The 16841-nt window shown below is 42.6% G+C and overlaps 1 protein-coding gene across 2 annotated transcripts in view; it reads right to left on the bottom strand.

Annotated features, from left to right (window-relative positions):
- The window catches only part of Cdh13 (cadherin 13), a 1053312-nt gene that overhangs the window by 116868 nt on the left and 919603 nt on the right, over positions 1-16841 (bottom strand). For both annotated transcript variants that reach the window (XM_031341534.1, XM_031341535.1), the window contains one exon: positions 12115-12255. In XM_031341534.1, coding sequence (XP_031197394.1) covers positions 12115-12255 — 141 coding nt within the window. The remainder of the gene's footprint in view (positions 1-12114; positions 12256-16841) is intronic.

Genomic DNA, 16841 nt, shown 5'->3' with positions numbered 1-16841 from the left:
GAACAAACTTCATCGACACTTATTCTTCACACTTTGACCTTCTGTATTCTCTCTATAGCCTATCTTCTGAAACACTCTGGATTTTAAACAAACATTGGCTTCATTATTTTTAAGACTCTGAGGCCATTGTCCTTCCATGTCCCTGGCAGTGGAATTTGCTTCCTTGCTGGAATCTCAAAGCATTTTGCAGCCTTGTCAGAAGGTAGCTTGACTGAGGACTTGCTCGGCTAGAGAGAGAATGACAGTTTTGAATCACATTTGGAGCATCTGGAGGCTCTAGGCTCTATGACCTTGACCTTTGCCCTTGTGACCCAGACTGAGCCATAAGCTCATTGGTGGATGGGGGTCACATGAACTGGCTGTGGATGCTTAAATCTGCTCGGGTCAGGAAGCAATCTGAGGCACTGCAACTGCCCCCTACACAGCAGCACTCTTCAGTGCAGACTCTGATAAATGCTGGTTTATGGCTTCAGAGGAACAGGCCTGGCCATCTTTATGTAGCTTCCCTCCTGCCTCCTTTCCCTGGCCATAGCTGCCTGTTCTGGAACCTGTCCTGTTGACACTGTCCACATGCCATTATATCTCTGGCTAAATGAAAGAACTCCATCATTTTTATCTTTCAGAAACTAGAAATTCATCTCCCCCAACCACCATGTAAGAGGGAAAAAGACCAGCAGTGTTTGAAATGATGGGCTGGTCGCAGAACACAAACAAATGAAGTTAACATGATGTTTTCCCTCCAAGCAACAGAGCCACTGAAAGAAAGAAAGAAAGAAAGAAAGAAAAAAAAGCAAAGGCAAAACCAAATCCAAACTAAGCACTTGGAATTTTATTAAAGCCCCAATGGACTGGAGATGCACTTAGAGACTCGGGGCAGATTTCCATGCCAACCTAGACACTCAGGCAAGTGTTAACTGCCCAGTTACAACAGAATCTCATAAACAGAATTCTTCTGGGGGCAGCTTCCTGCCAGATAACCTGGGGGTTCAATTCTGCATCTTTTTCAACTTCCATTCATTGATTGCACTTGCTAGATATGAAGCAACTTCCCTCTCATCTCTGAACTGTGCTAGCAGGCAGGTAAACAAGGAGCAGTATGTGCATGTGTGTGTGAGTGAGTGCGTGTGTGTGTGTGTGTGTGTGTGTGTGTGTGTGTGTACGTTTGTATAGTGGTGGTGCACTGCAATTTCAGCCCAACTGTTCTGGGGCAGAAGCCCCTCTCTGAGATGCTGCAATTATTGTACTGGCTTCTTTATGAAGCCACATGCCAGGCACTGTTCTTGCCAAGAATTATTGACCTTGGCATTGGAAGACTTCACTGTATTTGATCTGACAGAAACCTGAGGACTCAGAGAGGTTGAACCTGTGCCTCAGTTCACACAGCCTGAAGATAGCCACACAGGAGCACAGGGTGGGTCTGAGATCATCACATAGATCTTTGGAGCCAGGCTGAGCTGTCTCTTAAACCCAAGATGAACATCTTTATTGCTACCCTTGGGCAAAATCAGCGCTTGAGAAATGAAGTTGTGTGAGGGTTTCATAAAAGATGAACGTGAGCATACCTCATGGTTCCTGACACTACATCCTGCCAACGCTGTGGCGTTTCCAGAGCGTCTGATACAATTGAACAGACTCCAGGCTGTTGTAAACTCTCTCTGCCGTTACCAGGAAGGTGTCAGCTCAGGCGAATTTATGTCAGTCTTTGACACAGATGACTGAGGAATGGTTCAATGGGTGCATATGTTCCCCTGCCTTGTCCTCAATGAGTAGCCTTGAAGGGATGGGATTTAAATTGCATTGGGACACTAGTCCAAAGCGAATCAGAGAAGAGTCAACTTTCTAGTTATGTCCCCAGAGTGATAAATGAGGGGGCACAGTTTTTTTCTTCTAAGGCGAGAAGATGGGAATCCAACGTGTATTTCAGACACACGAGAAAGAGCTTATGAATTTAGATGATAGCTCGGCAGAAATAAATTGTACATCTGCTCATTCATTTTAATAAAGTGGAGAGATGCCATGTTGCTGGGGCCCTCGGAGAACCCTGGGTTCTTAAAATTATGATCCTATAATGGTAGCATTAAAATCTGCAGTGCAGCCAGCACTTCCTGAATTGGAGGGAAAATTCATTTATAAAGTAAAAGTTCAGACTTTAGAATGTAAATGGGAAGATGCAATTTTTCTTGGCTGGATAGGAATTAATCCTGAGAGAATTCGGCAACATCTTGACCATAAAATATATTTTAAAAGTCTTCAGAGAGAGCTTTCCAGCCAGCTCACGACAACTTCTCTGGGCTATCTCTATTTAGGTAAATTGTGCAGGTACAGGTTTGCAGTGAATCGGCTCAGCTATTCTTCCCTTGAACTTGGTACTTCTTGTACAGGGCAATTACAGATGGCTATTCCATCTGAAATGAGTCTAGCCTGCTACAAATACTGAAGTCATTTTTACTCAGCAGTAGAAACACCAGGACAAGAGCTTTTTATAGGGTGGCGATTACTAAGTTACCATGAAAATTTATGCATTCAACAAACAGTATTGAGTTTTTTATTACATGTGTTCTCTATGTTGATATTGGAGAATATGCCAGGAGTTTGATTGCTGGTTCCCTGCTGACTTTAAACCCCAGAAACATTGCTAAAAAATAATTTTAAAAAAGCAGGTAAGCATTAAGCTTGTAGAATGCTTTCAGACAGAGCAGCAAGTTCAATGTGATTTTGCAAATCAGCTGCTCACATGTCTGGGTAGAAGGGGAAAGAAGTGATCTACAACACAGGTGACAGAAACCTGGAGACTCTGCTGCCTCAGAGTCACCCCTGTCTCCTGAGAGAGGAGGAGCTTCCGCTCATGGCCTTCAAATAAAATGCAGACCCTGAGGAGGCTATGATCTGCCCAGACGCCAGGCCTGTCAGCAGATCTGAACAGCTTATGCTCCTCAGGCATGTGAGGATCCTGTCTTTCACACAGACCCACATTATACATGTACATAACTACTTACACATATATCTACAGATAGGCCACACACACATACCTACACCCCCACATCTACCTTCAAGCAGATACAGTCAAATATCTCTGTATAGACACATACACATACCTACATAGAGACATAGAAAAACCAATGTAGAGACACACACGTATCTATATAACGATGTATACAAACCAACATACACAATACATACCTACATAAAGACACACATATATACAAATACCTATATATAGACACATATCACATACCTATGTATAGACACACAATATACATATACATAATATACACATTTAACAAATAAATATGCACATACATATATATATACACATAAATACATGTATACATTTACATATACTCATATACATACATATGCATTTATAGGCACATATATGAATATGCACACACATACATACTTATATAAATATATAGAGTCATATATACATATATACATACTTATATACACAAATGTGCTCACATATATATGGGAATACATATATCTATAGACACCAATATAGACATATGCAACATTATATATACATATAGACACATAATAAGCAAATGTGTATATATAATATATATGTTGACATATACATTTACATACATGTATACACATATACATATACACAGAAATATATAAAATAATGACTCCCCAACTGTCCAGCTGTGAATAGGTTGCTCTTTGAACAGGTGACATCTAGGGCTTTGGATGTGGAAGCCCATATGCTAATGTAGAAGATTTAGGCTGGTCCCGAGGCTCCAGAGAGAGAACGTCGGGACCTAGCATTTTGGGCAAGTTCTACATACATGCACACACACACACACACACATGCCCTTGAATAAATGATAAGAAGGTGGAACTGTAGAAGGTGGGGCCTAGTTGGAAGAAGTAGTCACTGGCCTACATGTCCTTGGGGACCTAATCTGGCCTTGGCCCCTTCCTGTTAGGGCTCAGCTCTGTTTCCTGCCTGCCATGGCTTGAGCTGCTTTAGTCACCTCCCCACAATTGACGAAAACCATGAGTTGTTTTTAGGGGTCTTCAGTCACGAGAATGAAAAAGACAGCCAAAGATCCTCATAAAATGCCATGACCTTGGAATTGGGCAATTCAAAGGCAAGAATAACGTGTGGGAGGGCGGGGCCCGGGGGGGGCAGCGTAGAGGGCGGGGAGAGCACTCAGTCTCTGACTGAACTGGTTTTTGCTCTGGAACAAGCTGATATATTGAACTCAATTCTGGGCTGCTCCATTTAGTCTCACTTAGAAGAAAGAACTGAGAGTGAGCAGGAGCAGTGCAGGCTTTTTTCTCGTCCATTCTCTCTCTTGCCTCACAGGATTCTCGGCACTGTTTCCGCTGAGAGGGCTCCTTTATGTATTATTTATCAACATTGGATTTTCTTGTTTCTCTTTTCTTCCTTGGCTGATAAGAAAGACGATTCAGGGCTCTGGCAGTTTATGCAATGAGTTGACTCAGTTCTGAAAAGGATGTCCCTCCAGGAATCTCCACCTTTGGTTTACCCCAGAAAGACTGAATTAGAGTGCTGGGGACTTGTGGTGGTGGTGGTGGAGGGATACCATATTTACTTTTGCAGCTTCCAGTGCCACAGGAGACAGGTATGTGCTGTGTGTGCTGAGCAGTATCTATCACCTCACCTATAAAACCTATGGCTTGGGTGTGATTCTTCCCAGAGGCCTCTTTAACATGATCCTTTAACCTTTGATGGTCTCTGTTGTTCACTGTTAAGAATTTATACTCTATCCCTTGCTCATCAGTTTATTGGGTAACTGCCACTTGACAGGCCAGGTGCTATTTACTTACTACAACGACCAAGAACACAACAAGAAGCAACTTAAGTGAGCAAGAGGTTATTCTGGTTCATAGGTTAAGTGTGCAGCACATCATTGCAGGGAAGGTTCCTAGGCAGACATGGGATTCCTCACCTTATATCTCCACAGAGCAAGAAGCAGAGGGTAGGGAATATTGATACTGAGTAGGCTCTCCTGATCTGTTCTCCACCTTTTATTTATTTGGGCATCCAGCCCACATTTAGGGGAGGTCTTCACTTCCCAGTTGAAGGGTATTCTCTGGGAGTACCCTTACAGATAAGCCCTGAGGTCTGTCTCCTAGGTAATACTGAGAGCAGATGGCAGTAAACATTAACCATGACATGGTCCAGTTTATGAGAGGTGGAAGAAGCAGGCAATTGCATGGCACATTGGAAGAGAATATTATGTATCACAGTGGGATGTGTGCCTGTTAGATACATATATATTGAAAGATAATTAAATACACAATAAAACAGCATATATACCTTAGACAAAGACATACATGTAATACACTATGCATCACAGATTAACACTGTACTAGAAGTTGAAATGCAGTCTTATAATTAATATATATTGCATAAATAATAAACTCATCTCTAGCTAGGTATAAAGGTTTTCACCTGTAATCCTAGCAGTTGAGAAACTGAAACAGGAGGATTTTCATGAATTCCAGGCCAGCCTGGGATACAAAGTAAGACTCATATCATAAAAGAAAATCTCAAATCAAACATTTTACTGCCCCCCCATTCTTAGTGCTAGAGAAAACAATGGAGAGCAATGAAGGCCTGATGACTTATTAATGGCTACCAAAGCAGTCAAATGGTGTTTGTGAGCAATGGTGGATAGCTTTAAATGTCAACTTGATACAACCTAGAATCATCTGGAAAGAGGGTCTCAATGAAGGAGTGTTTAGATCAGGTTGGTTTTTTGTCATCTTTGGGGGATTTTCTTGATGGTATTAACTGAGGTGGGAAGACAGCCCACAGTGGGTAGCACCATTCCCTAGGCAGAGGGTCTGAAATTATATAAGAGAGGAGCACAAGCAAGCAAGCAAGCAAGCAAGCAAGCAAGCAAGTGAATGAGCATGTATGTTTCTGTTTCTCTCTGTTCTTGACTGTGGATATGAAGTGGCTAAGTTCCTGCTTTGGCTTCCTCACGACAATGGATTGTAACTTAGAATTGTTATCTGAAATAAACCCTTTTTTTTCTAAGTTGCTTTGTGCCAGAGTATTTTATTATAACAACAGAAATGAAACTAGCACAGGAGCCTATATAGTGAGGACATAACACAAAGACAACATGACATTACTAATCCTGCAGCATGTCAAACTTGTGTTGGAACAGAGTAGAAGCAGCAAACTGGGAGATTGACAACTTGGACATTAAAGGTTAAATTGGGAGTTCCCAGGTACAAAGGAAAGGAAAGGAGTTGGAGTTAAGGGAAACAGAGTGTATATACAGTGGCTTTGAGGGTATGTTGATGACTTGGAGGAATGAAGGTAGGTTGTGGCCAGTGAGCAGTATGTGCAGCCAACTGTGCCCAAGGCTCATTGATTTAATTTATAAAATGGTTTAGTACAAGGCAGTTTATAGGCACAGGCTGTGCCATGTTCCAGCATGTTCCACTCTCGTGGTTCTTGGCTCTTTATTCAGAATTCATGTTTACCCTGTGCAAACTGCACTTTGGCAATAGCCATGTTATATTCACAGGGCCACACAGTGGGCATTTTAGAAACCATGTGGCTGTTGCTTTTAGTGTAAGGCAGTTGGAAGAGAGGCAGATGCATGGAGTCTTTAGAGGGCACTGCTATGGAGGGGCTCAGTGTGGAGACTGCCAGCTGGAGTGAAAAACGGCTTTTATCACCACTGAGTTGCTCCTGACCCTCTGAGTTTCACCAGAGGGTGATTGAGGTTTAGAATTTGCATAGGAGTTCACACAGGGAGGATGGGGCTCAACCTATCATGAATATAATTACAAAAGACTGAGGAGTGCAATCAATCACTTGGCTATCTGGTCTACCTCCAGGAGGAACTAGAAGAAGCAGCCACAAGATAGATAGTTTTTTTCCCCTTTAAAAAAAAATCTACACATTTTAAGTCATACTGAACGCAGTCTAGAGTCAACATGGGTGTTTCAACAGTGTATATGATGCCATTCTGCTGCCAGAGAATGGTTAGTGAAGGAGTGAGGCTACTCCTCCTTCCTTAGTTGAAAGGAGGTGTAGTGAAGATGGCTTCCATTCATAGGGTATGGTTTTCCATGGATAAATGGCATAAATGGCTTCCTTTACTCTTTGTGGTCAAGAAATTCACCTCTCTGGGCTGATGAGATGGCTCAGTATTTGTTGCCAAGTTTGTCTACCCAGGTTTGATTCCCAGGACCCACATGGTGGAAGGAGAGAACTGATTCCCAAAAGCTGCCCTCTGACCTCTACCCAGGTGCCATGACACAGGATCCGTCTCCCAGATAGATTGATTATTAAAAAAAACACCAACAATTGGAAACCCAGCCTCTGGCCTGGCTGAAAGGCCTCTGAAGTTTGAAGATTCAGTGGAGGATCTCACGTTTCCCATGATCCTTGGTGTGGGAGAAGAAAGCAATGAGCTGGGCTTTTCATTAGAAGGTGATCATGGAAAGAGAGCATCAGCTGGTTTTCATAAAAACCCTCCTCAATTATAGGATGGCAAGTTAAGGACGCAGTGTGTGAGCCAGACCTTAGATAAAGGGTTTGCATAGGACTAGACAGCCTTTGGAGGAACATTACTGTTTACAGAGTTGAAAGTTGCTTATGCTTAGGGATGATGTTTTGTTCCCTTCACATATCCAATCTCTTTACACTTGGGATTACACCATCATCTGCCTAAAGCCTAAGAGGAAGACCTCCATGGTGCAGGTTTGGTTTTCTTCAAAATCTCAGCTGAACTGCCGGCTAAGTGGAGATTCCAAAGGCTGAAAGAAGTTCTCACAATTTTCACTCTAATGGTGATAAGATGCTTCATGGGAAGGAGTTGGAAACTGTTTGGAAAAACATTTAACCATTTCCTCAGATTTATCTGGTTGTTAAAATGTCTTGGGCCTCACCCTCCAGCAAAGTTACCCAAGCCCAATAATTTATGCGGGTTCGATTTTCTCAGAAATATGGCTGTGGGGAATGAATCTCCACTGAGTGAAGAGGACATGTAATTATGTGTCTAGATATAGATGCAGTGAGTTTTAGAGGGCTCTCCTAGTGGGAAAATGCTATCTGAAAGCAGGAGAATCTCTATGGGCATGCTCAACACAGATGGGATGGAATCCTGGAAGGGTGGGTCAATACATTATCTCAGACTTCTGGAGAAAGAAGGAGGAAGAAGGGGGAGCTTTTCTGTCTCATGAATTGGCTCTACAACATGGAGGAACCTAAAAAACATGCTGATTGCAAATTCGATCGTCAATAGGAGGAGAGGACCTAGGCCCTGTGAAGGTTCTGTGCTCCAGTGTAGGGGAATGCCAGAGCCAGAAAGTGGGAGAGGGCGGGGTGACAGGCATGGGGAAGGGGGAGGCAACAGGGGTTTGTTTTTGTTGTTTTTGTTTGTTTCTTTGTTTTTTGGAGGGGAAACTGGGAATGGAGAAATTTACATGTAAGTAAAGAAAATATCTAAAAAAAAAAAAACACGCTAAGCAGAGAGGCCACTCACATAGAATACTACAGGATTCTCTTGATTTGCAATGTCTTGAATAGCTAGACAGTGGAGACTAAAAGTAGACTAATTGCTAGGGTTGAGGGGCAGGAAAACAAGAAATGAGTTCTCAGGGTGCAGGTTTCTTTGTGGGAGAACAAAAATGTTCTTAAATCAGAGAGTAGTTATGGTTACATGATTCTGCTAATATATTAAAATCCAATGAATTGCAGACTATCAAAGGATGAGCTCTACATAAGTGATGTCTCAACAAACCTACTACTAATAAAACCTTAGTAGATTAGGGACCAAAAGTGATCAATTTAGAAATGAAATAAACACACATCTTCCTGCCTCAGCCAATTCTGTTCGAGAAAAGCAGGTATTCCACAGCAGAGGTGAAATAGCTTCTTCATTGTTTGCTAAATCCAGTGAAGAAGGGAGTCATGTAATGAACCTATTAGAAAGAGATTTACATGCTTGCCAACTCCACTCATCATATTCATATCAATAAAGAATGTGACACTCATACAGGCCACAAAACAGGGCCAAGGATGACAGCTTGGAGGACACGTGGCATCCATGTAAAGATTAGCCATGACACAGGACTGCTGGAAAATGAACTTGGAGGACACGTGGCATCCATGTAAAGATTAGCCATGACATAGGACCGCTGCAAATGAACAACTCCTATGTATGTGACAGAAGCTTGATAGAGATTTTCTCCAATGTGACAATAATCCTTAACATTTACACAAGTTTTCCAATAGGGAAATGTGTTCTGAAGTCAGAGCAGGCTCTGGGCTATCAATCATATGAAGCAAATTTTAAAGAATTCTCTCTGCTGGAGGAAAAGTGAGATCTTTTGTTTGTGTCTTTCTGTAGCAAACAATGCTATCTATGCTACCATCTAAGGTGAGATGAATCCCTGGAGGCTCTGCAGGCTAACAGGCACGAGACAAAGAATTATAAGGTATCATTGGATAGTAAAGAAAATATTTTCATACTGAAAAAGCTAAAGGCACCATGAAAGTAAGGCCCTTGAGCTATCTGGGAAACAGAGATTGGATCCCAGGCTGCCTCTGACAGTCTGCTGTGAGCATCTGTCCAGATCTCTGAGTGCAGCTTCAGCTTCAGCCCAGGGCTGATTGTCTTCACCCCTCTGTGAAAACTGGGCCTTTCCTCTAGTCTTGCTTGCTCCTATCTTTCATATAGGGGACTGGAGTGAAGTTGTATGGCCTTTTTTTTTTATTATTACACATACTGTAATGTTGTAGTTCAATCTCAAAATATATACTTGAGAAGAACTCAAGTTGCACAAAATGGAACTGGTCAACATTCCAGCAGGGAGTCAGGAGGGGCTCCCTGAGCTGAGGGTCTTGATAGTTGGTGGCTGCTAGGGGTGAGAGTCAGTTTTCTTTAAGGGTGTGGATCTGGTAGGTGGGTCACACACTGGTATCTGGCTTCATATTAAGCACATTGATTCCCACAAACTGGACTCAATGGGTTATTAAAAAAGTGTGTGTGGGGGAGCACAAAGTTGGGGGGATGAGGGAGTAGATCTGGGAGGAGTAATGGGGACAAGTTTGGGGGTGAATGTGATCCAAATACAATGTATGAAATTGTTAAAGAATCAATAAAAATAGTATATTAAATTTGTAAAAAATTTAAATTCTCAAGTTGAAATCACCAATCATTAACTTAAGGTATACTTTAAAAGTGAAATAGAGTGACCAAATGAAGAAATACCTGGTTTTAAAACTCTGATAATTAATTGCAAAGACAGAGTACTAAAATCAGTACAAGAAACTGATGACGCCCCTGCCCCAGGCCTGAGATTGACAGGAAAATGTAAGTTGGTCAGCTGGAGTTAGTTGGACATCTACCAAGCTCCAAGCAGAAATAAGAAGGTTTTCTTTAGAAGCTGTGGTGATTTGAACGAGAATGGCCTCCATAAGCTTATATGTTTAAATACTTGGTTCCAGTTGGTGGAACTGTTTGGGAAGGATTAGGAGGTGTGGCCTTTTTGGAGAAGGTATGTCATTGGGGGCAGGCTTTGAGGTTTCAGAAGCTTATGCCATTCTTAGTTAGCTCTTTACCTCATGCTTGTGGATAAGGATGTGAGCTCTCACCTACAGTTCCAGTGCCATGTCTGCCTGCTGCCATGCTCCCTACCATGTGCTAAGCCTTGGGATCTGTGAGCTTCACATTAAATACTTTCTTCTATAAGCTTCCTTGGTTATGGTATTTTGTCATGGCAATAGAAAAGTAACTAAGACAGAAGCTGATATGATAATGCTACTGCTACTTTCTGTGGACTATCTGCTTGCAAGTTTTATGTGAGTTAAGTATCTTTATTGAATTCCTAGTCTTGTTAAACATTTTTATTGAATTCCTAGTCCCATTATATGTATTAAATAGTTCTTTCTCTGAAAAGGTACCCTACCCATGATGAGACAGAACACTATGTAAATAAACGTGGAAAACACATATCCTCAACAACCACACACATTTGTGAACCTGTTGTGGAATATGCTCATGTGTGCAGAAGTTCATACCAGAAAACACTTGACAGCATCCAAGACAGTTACAACTCAAAAGCCCATCCTGAGCTGTCAAGCCTTGGCCTTCATAGCTACAGTCCATCTTCCTCTCTTCACAGGGCATCAGGAAAAGTGTTTGGACCCATAGTATCCATAGGGGAGCTGGGTGGGCAGGATGGCAGTTTGCAATCTCAATGCTCAGGAGATGGTATATTCAGAACAAGCTGACTAGCTAGATTAGCCAAATTCATGATCTCCAGATCAAGTGAGAGACCCAGCCTTAATATATAAGGCAGAGAGCTATTGAGAAAGATATGTGATATGAACCTCTGTCTTCCATATGCATGTGTACAAACCTGCATATACTTGTACATACAAATGTATGGCCCATACATATAAACATTTATATACACACACAGCCCCCTCATTCACAATGCAGACACAAAACACATGTAATGGCCCTTTGGATAAGAATGGCTCATGTCTAGAACTTCATTGTTGCTATGGCAACATGATCCCTGCTACTTGTTCTCCATAACTATCTTCATCTTGTCACCTTCTCTACCACCTTCATCTCAGCATCTCAAAAACAGTCCATGTCCTTCACTTGCTTTGGAGGAAGGCTATCAAATATGTGGCTTTGGCTCTGACCCAAAGAAGCCCTGAGCTTAGCATGTGTCCATCCTATGCATAGTGCTCATGGCTTTCTTCGTGAGGTGCCAAGTCATCAGGAAAATGAGAACTTACATCCTCAAGCCCTCCCTGAATGCTGTTCCATTGATATAAGTGGGAAACCCATGGCTATGCTCTCTATAAACAATGGTCCTCTTCACACAATAACTCAGATGTTTTTATGTCTGTGGGCCACTTTGAAATTATCAAAATCCACTGTACCTCCTTACTACTATTCAGACTGGCCTCTCTGTCTGCACTTACCATTACCGGAAAACTGCAACAGGACTCACATTGCACAGTGCTTTGGAAATGGCACTTCGGTATTAAAGGTTATTTTCTTGTGGACTTTAACAAGACTAAGTGGTTTTAGTCTCCCAGTGCTCGGGCATTTTAGACACAGGGGCCCTGTAACACATCCTGGGACTTACCTCTTTCTTGGTGAATTTTGGTGAGTGATCATTTTTGTCATCAATCACAATGGTGGCTGTGGCTGTGCCTGTCAGTCCGACGTCCAATCCTGCCATGTCTTGAGCTTCGATGATCAGTTCATACTTGGGGTTTTCCAGAGTCTACAGAGCAAGAAAGCACCGAAGAAGGCAGCGTTTACTTTTGAGGCACTCTTTTGGAAAATTGACGAGCATGTTCCCTATGCCTTCTAGAGCAGGCATCCATAATTGGTCATGTATTTTAACTGATTTTGTGTGCCTCTCTGCGTGTGTGTGTGTGTATGTGTACCTTTGAAATCACTCTAGAGCCAGCCTGGTCTACAGAGTAAGTTCCAGGACAGCCAGGGCTATACAAAGAAACCCTGTCTCAAAAAAACATAAAACAAAAAACAAAACAACAACAAAAACAACAAAAGAAATCACTCTAGAGTGATAGTTAGCATCTATAGACCAGAAATGGCAATCCAAATGGAGTCTATTGACTTGTCCTTGTTGAGGGGGGATATCTATACATTCTAGAATGTTCTATGCCCTGGGTATGGTCATATATTCATGTTGGATGTTCATGCCTACATCTGTCATTTCAAGGAACCTTCAGAAGCTGATCTGGACATAGGCTAGTTCTGCTCTTATAGTCAGAACAAAAATGGCTGCTTTAGGAACCCAGGGGCCACAATATTTCACACACATCAATGTAGTAAATCTTTCTAGTAAGCAAACCAAGTCACTGCTCCCAATGTACAGGTGGAAATGAACGAGTTTTAGTGTCTCTTCCATGGTATTTCCTTTGTTGTTCATTTACTATCCCAGAATACTAAATCCGGACTGTATATTTTAATGCAAACTCAAACTGGTTAAATTTACTATAAGTGAGACTATGTGGCTAGATCTTGACTATGCATGTATTTCTTGACTCCTGGGTGGATCTCAAAGGTCATGTTTATAAGAAATAAGATCTGATGGCTCCAAAGCTACAGGATCTTCATGACATAGGAAAGCAAAAGGATGACCAGGAGGAGTCTCAGTGAGGATCCAATATTGATGGTGCCACAGAAGTCAGAGACCTCAAACCAGACCAATGAATCATGACAATAAACATTTGAAAGGGGAGAAGTGTGGACTGAGGGATGTTCTATGGGACACAGTGACATACTGCAGCTTCCATGATGAGATGTTTTCTATGCTTATTTGTTTGTGTGTGTGTTTTTGTTTTGTGGGGGAGGTTGCAAGGGTGAGAGGCAGGCGTGAGGGGAGGAGGAGATGAGTGGGACCATGGTGCATGATGTGAAACTCAAGGAAAAGTTTTAACAAAAGATCTGATGGTTCACTTTAAAAACTGCCTCGAGTCAGCTTTGGTCCAAATGCAGAATAAAACAAAACAAAACAAAACGACAAAAAAAAAAACAACCAAAATATGGCTGATGCCTCTCTCCTCTGACCAACTCTGCTAAGCTACCCACCTTCCAACTAGGAGTTTAGACTAGAAAATTACTAAGAGGCAGTTGACCTGCCTAGTGACCTGCAGACATAACAAGGTCACCAGCTTGGTGAGCTTTAAAATACAGAGTGTTTATTTTACAACACATAGAGAGGAAGCCACATGTGGCTTTTGTTGATAAAAAAAATAAGCAACGGAAGGAAAGATAAGACCTTGTTGGTGTGTAAGATAGTGTCCCCCTGATACCTGAGTGAGAGGAAAAATAGGAGGGTTTTGATTTAGGCATGAAAACTGTTCTCCAGGCTGGTGAGATGGCTCAGAGGTTAAGAGTACTGACTGCTCTTCCTCAGGTCCTGAGTTCAAATCCCAGCAACCACATGGTGGCTCATAACCATCCGTAATGAGATCTGACTCCCTCTTCTGGAGTGGCTGAAGACAGCTACAGTGTACTTACATATAATAAATAAATAATTCTTAAAAAAAAAGTTCTTTAAAATAAAAACCAAACTGTTCTCTATGTTCAGTCAGAGCCTGGCATTCCAGGAGCTTTGCAAGTTCATAAGATAAGCTGCTTTGCCTTGGCTACCAACTCTCCATTGTTTTTATTATAAAGTCAGGGTCCACTCTTCTGTTGAAACATTCAAAACAACTAGCCATCTGGCTAGGGTCCTGAGACCAAGCATGATGGGCCGTGTGTAAATCTCCTTTTGGGGGCTGCTGGTGTTGACCCCTCAACCCCTGATTTCTGGCAAGTCTGCTGCTGTGCTCCTTTTGGAGACCCACCAACCACCTATCTCTGTCCAATGGCTGAAGCTTTGGTTCACCTTCCCTTGTTTTCTATAATGAAAATGTCTAGAATCATCCTTGATCAGAGACACTGATAAGATCACCCAACCCAAGGATGTGTTGGCTAGGATTGATTGAGTTAGGAAGTATGGGACAGTAACTGTATCCTTGTGGTGACAACCAGCTGGAAGAGCAAGGTGAGTGATGTCACACAGCAGCAGGGCTGGGATAGGTGCCCAGGGATGAAGCCAAGCAGAATGTCTCTGTGGATAGTGTACATTGTACACTGGAGAAAACAATGGTTGCCCAGAGCCAGGCTGCCTGAGGATTTCTCAGCTGATAAAGACATTTGTTTTCTTCATTTGCTTCAACCATTTTGGATTGATTTCTTAATTGCTCACTGAGTGAGTCCAAGTGAGGCCACCTTCAATGACAAAAATAAAAGTGTTTATAATTGCAGGCACAGCCCTGCCAGTGTGACAGCCTCCAAAACTGGGCTTTGTGCCAACCAGTGGCTAAGAGGCATCAAAACGAGCAAGAAGCAAGGTAACAATGGGAACCTCCCAATTCTTCCCAGAACTATGGACCCACATGGGGAGCGTGTGTGTGTGTGTGTGTGTGTGTGTGTGTGTGCATGTGAGAATATGAACGTATGCATGTGTGAGTGTGTGCATGTGTGTTTATGTGCATGTGTGTTTGTGTGTGCATGTGTGTACATGCATGTGCGTTTGTGTGTCTTTGTTCATGTGTATGTGTATGATGCATGTGAGTGTGTGAGCATGTGTGTATGTGTGTATATGGGTATGTGTGTGTATGTGTGGGTATGTGCATGTGCATGTGAGTACATGTGTATGTGCATGTGTGTTTATGTGCATGTGAGTATATGAGTATATGTGTGTGCATGTGAATATATGGGTATGTGTGTGCATGTATGTATGTATGTGCAGGTGTGAGTATACATGTTCATGTATGTGTGTGCATGTGTGTGCTTGTCTTGTGTGTGTTCATATGTGTGTTTAAGCATGAGTGAGTGTGTGTGCATTTGAAGAGGCCAGAGGAAGACTTTGGGTGCACTGTTCTATCACTTTGTCTTATCCCTTTGAGACAGGGTTGCTCACTGAACCTGGAGGGCAGCCAGCAAGTCCCAGCAACTTCCCAGCACTGGGATTTCAGGTACACACGCGGCCACAGTCAGCTTTTCAGGCGGGTGCTGGGATCCAAACTCACGTCCTGAGGCCTCTGCAGCAAGAGCTTCCAGGTACTGGGCTGCCATCTCTTAATGGGCTGTGCTTTAGTTAAGGTCCTGAGCTGCCAACTCAGCAGCTTTGTTATAAGTGATAAGTGATAAGTGATAAGTGATAAGGCTTTGTTAGATGGCTTGGTGGCTCCCAGTCAAGTCATGGCCATGACCATGAGAGAGTGCTAACATGCTTTTGTGATGGTGTTCCACAGGAACCTCCACTCTAGATCCATGAAGACTGAAGGTCCCAACCTTCCTTAATTGCTGAGTGTAGTGGCGTTTGACACCAAGCCCAGCCTGGTGCTCCTGGGTGATGGCACCCACCGTGCAGGTGCCAAACTGAGGTCAGGTACAATGGGAAAACATCAGGCTACCTTATGTGGATTTCCATCATCAACAACATGGGTGGTGGTGTTTTCTGTTAAAGCTGACAATCTTCAAAATCCTTCTTGGGTGTCTCTAGAAGTTCCAGCCACAGGCTCAACATTCCAAGTCTAATTTCTTATATGTCACCATTACTTTTGTAACAAAACATTGTATTCATTTTGTGTGTGCCTGTGCATGAATACATGTGTGTACATATACATGTAGATGTATCTCAGTATAACCTGCGTGAGGAGGTCAGCTCAGTGTTGTTCCCCTAGGTATTTTCCACATGTTGTTTGGGGGGGGGGGTCTTTCACTAACCTAAGGTTTGCCAATGAGCCCAGGTATCCTCCATTATCTTTCTCCTGTCTCTGCCCCTTTAGCACTGAGATTACAAGCTCATGCTACCAGGCCTGACATATTTTTTAAGCTTGTGTTGTAGGGATTGGATTTAAATCTTTGTTCTTGCAAGGAGAGGGATTTACTGATCCATCTCTCCAGCCATGTACACAGTTTTGAAGGCACTCAAAGACTGAATGAAGAGTCAAGTTGATTATTTTCCCCCAGCATGGAAGAGAACATGGCAAACTTTTTTTTTTAAAGTATAGAATAGAGTTTATTCAGGACATGGGGAGGGGAGTCAAGAGTGTAGTAGAGGCAGAGAGAGAGAGAGAGAGAGAGAGAGAGACAGAGATGGAGAGAGAGAGAGACAGAGAGACAGAGATGGAGAGAGAGAGAGAGACAGAGAGAAGGAGAGAGGGAGAGAGGGAGGGAGAAAGAGGGAGAGGGAGAGGGAGAGAAAAGTAGAGGCTGGCCATGAGCATGTGGAGAGAGTGGGGGAAAGGGAAGGGCAAAGGAGCAAGAGCTAAAATTTACTTT

This window comes from Mastomys coucha, unplaced genomic scaffold (genome assembly GCF_008632895.1).
Source record: "Mastomys coucha isolate ucsf_1 unplaced genomic scaffold, UCSF_Mcou_1 pScaffold22, whole genome shotgun sequence".
Lineage (NCBI taxonomy): Eukaryota > Metazoa > Chordata > Mammalia > Rodentia > Muridae > Mastomys > Mastomys coucha.
Note: the sequence above shows the minus strand (reverse complement) of the source record. Positions and strands in the feature narration are given on the sequence as shown.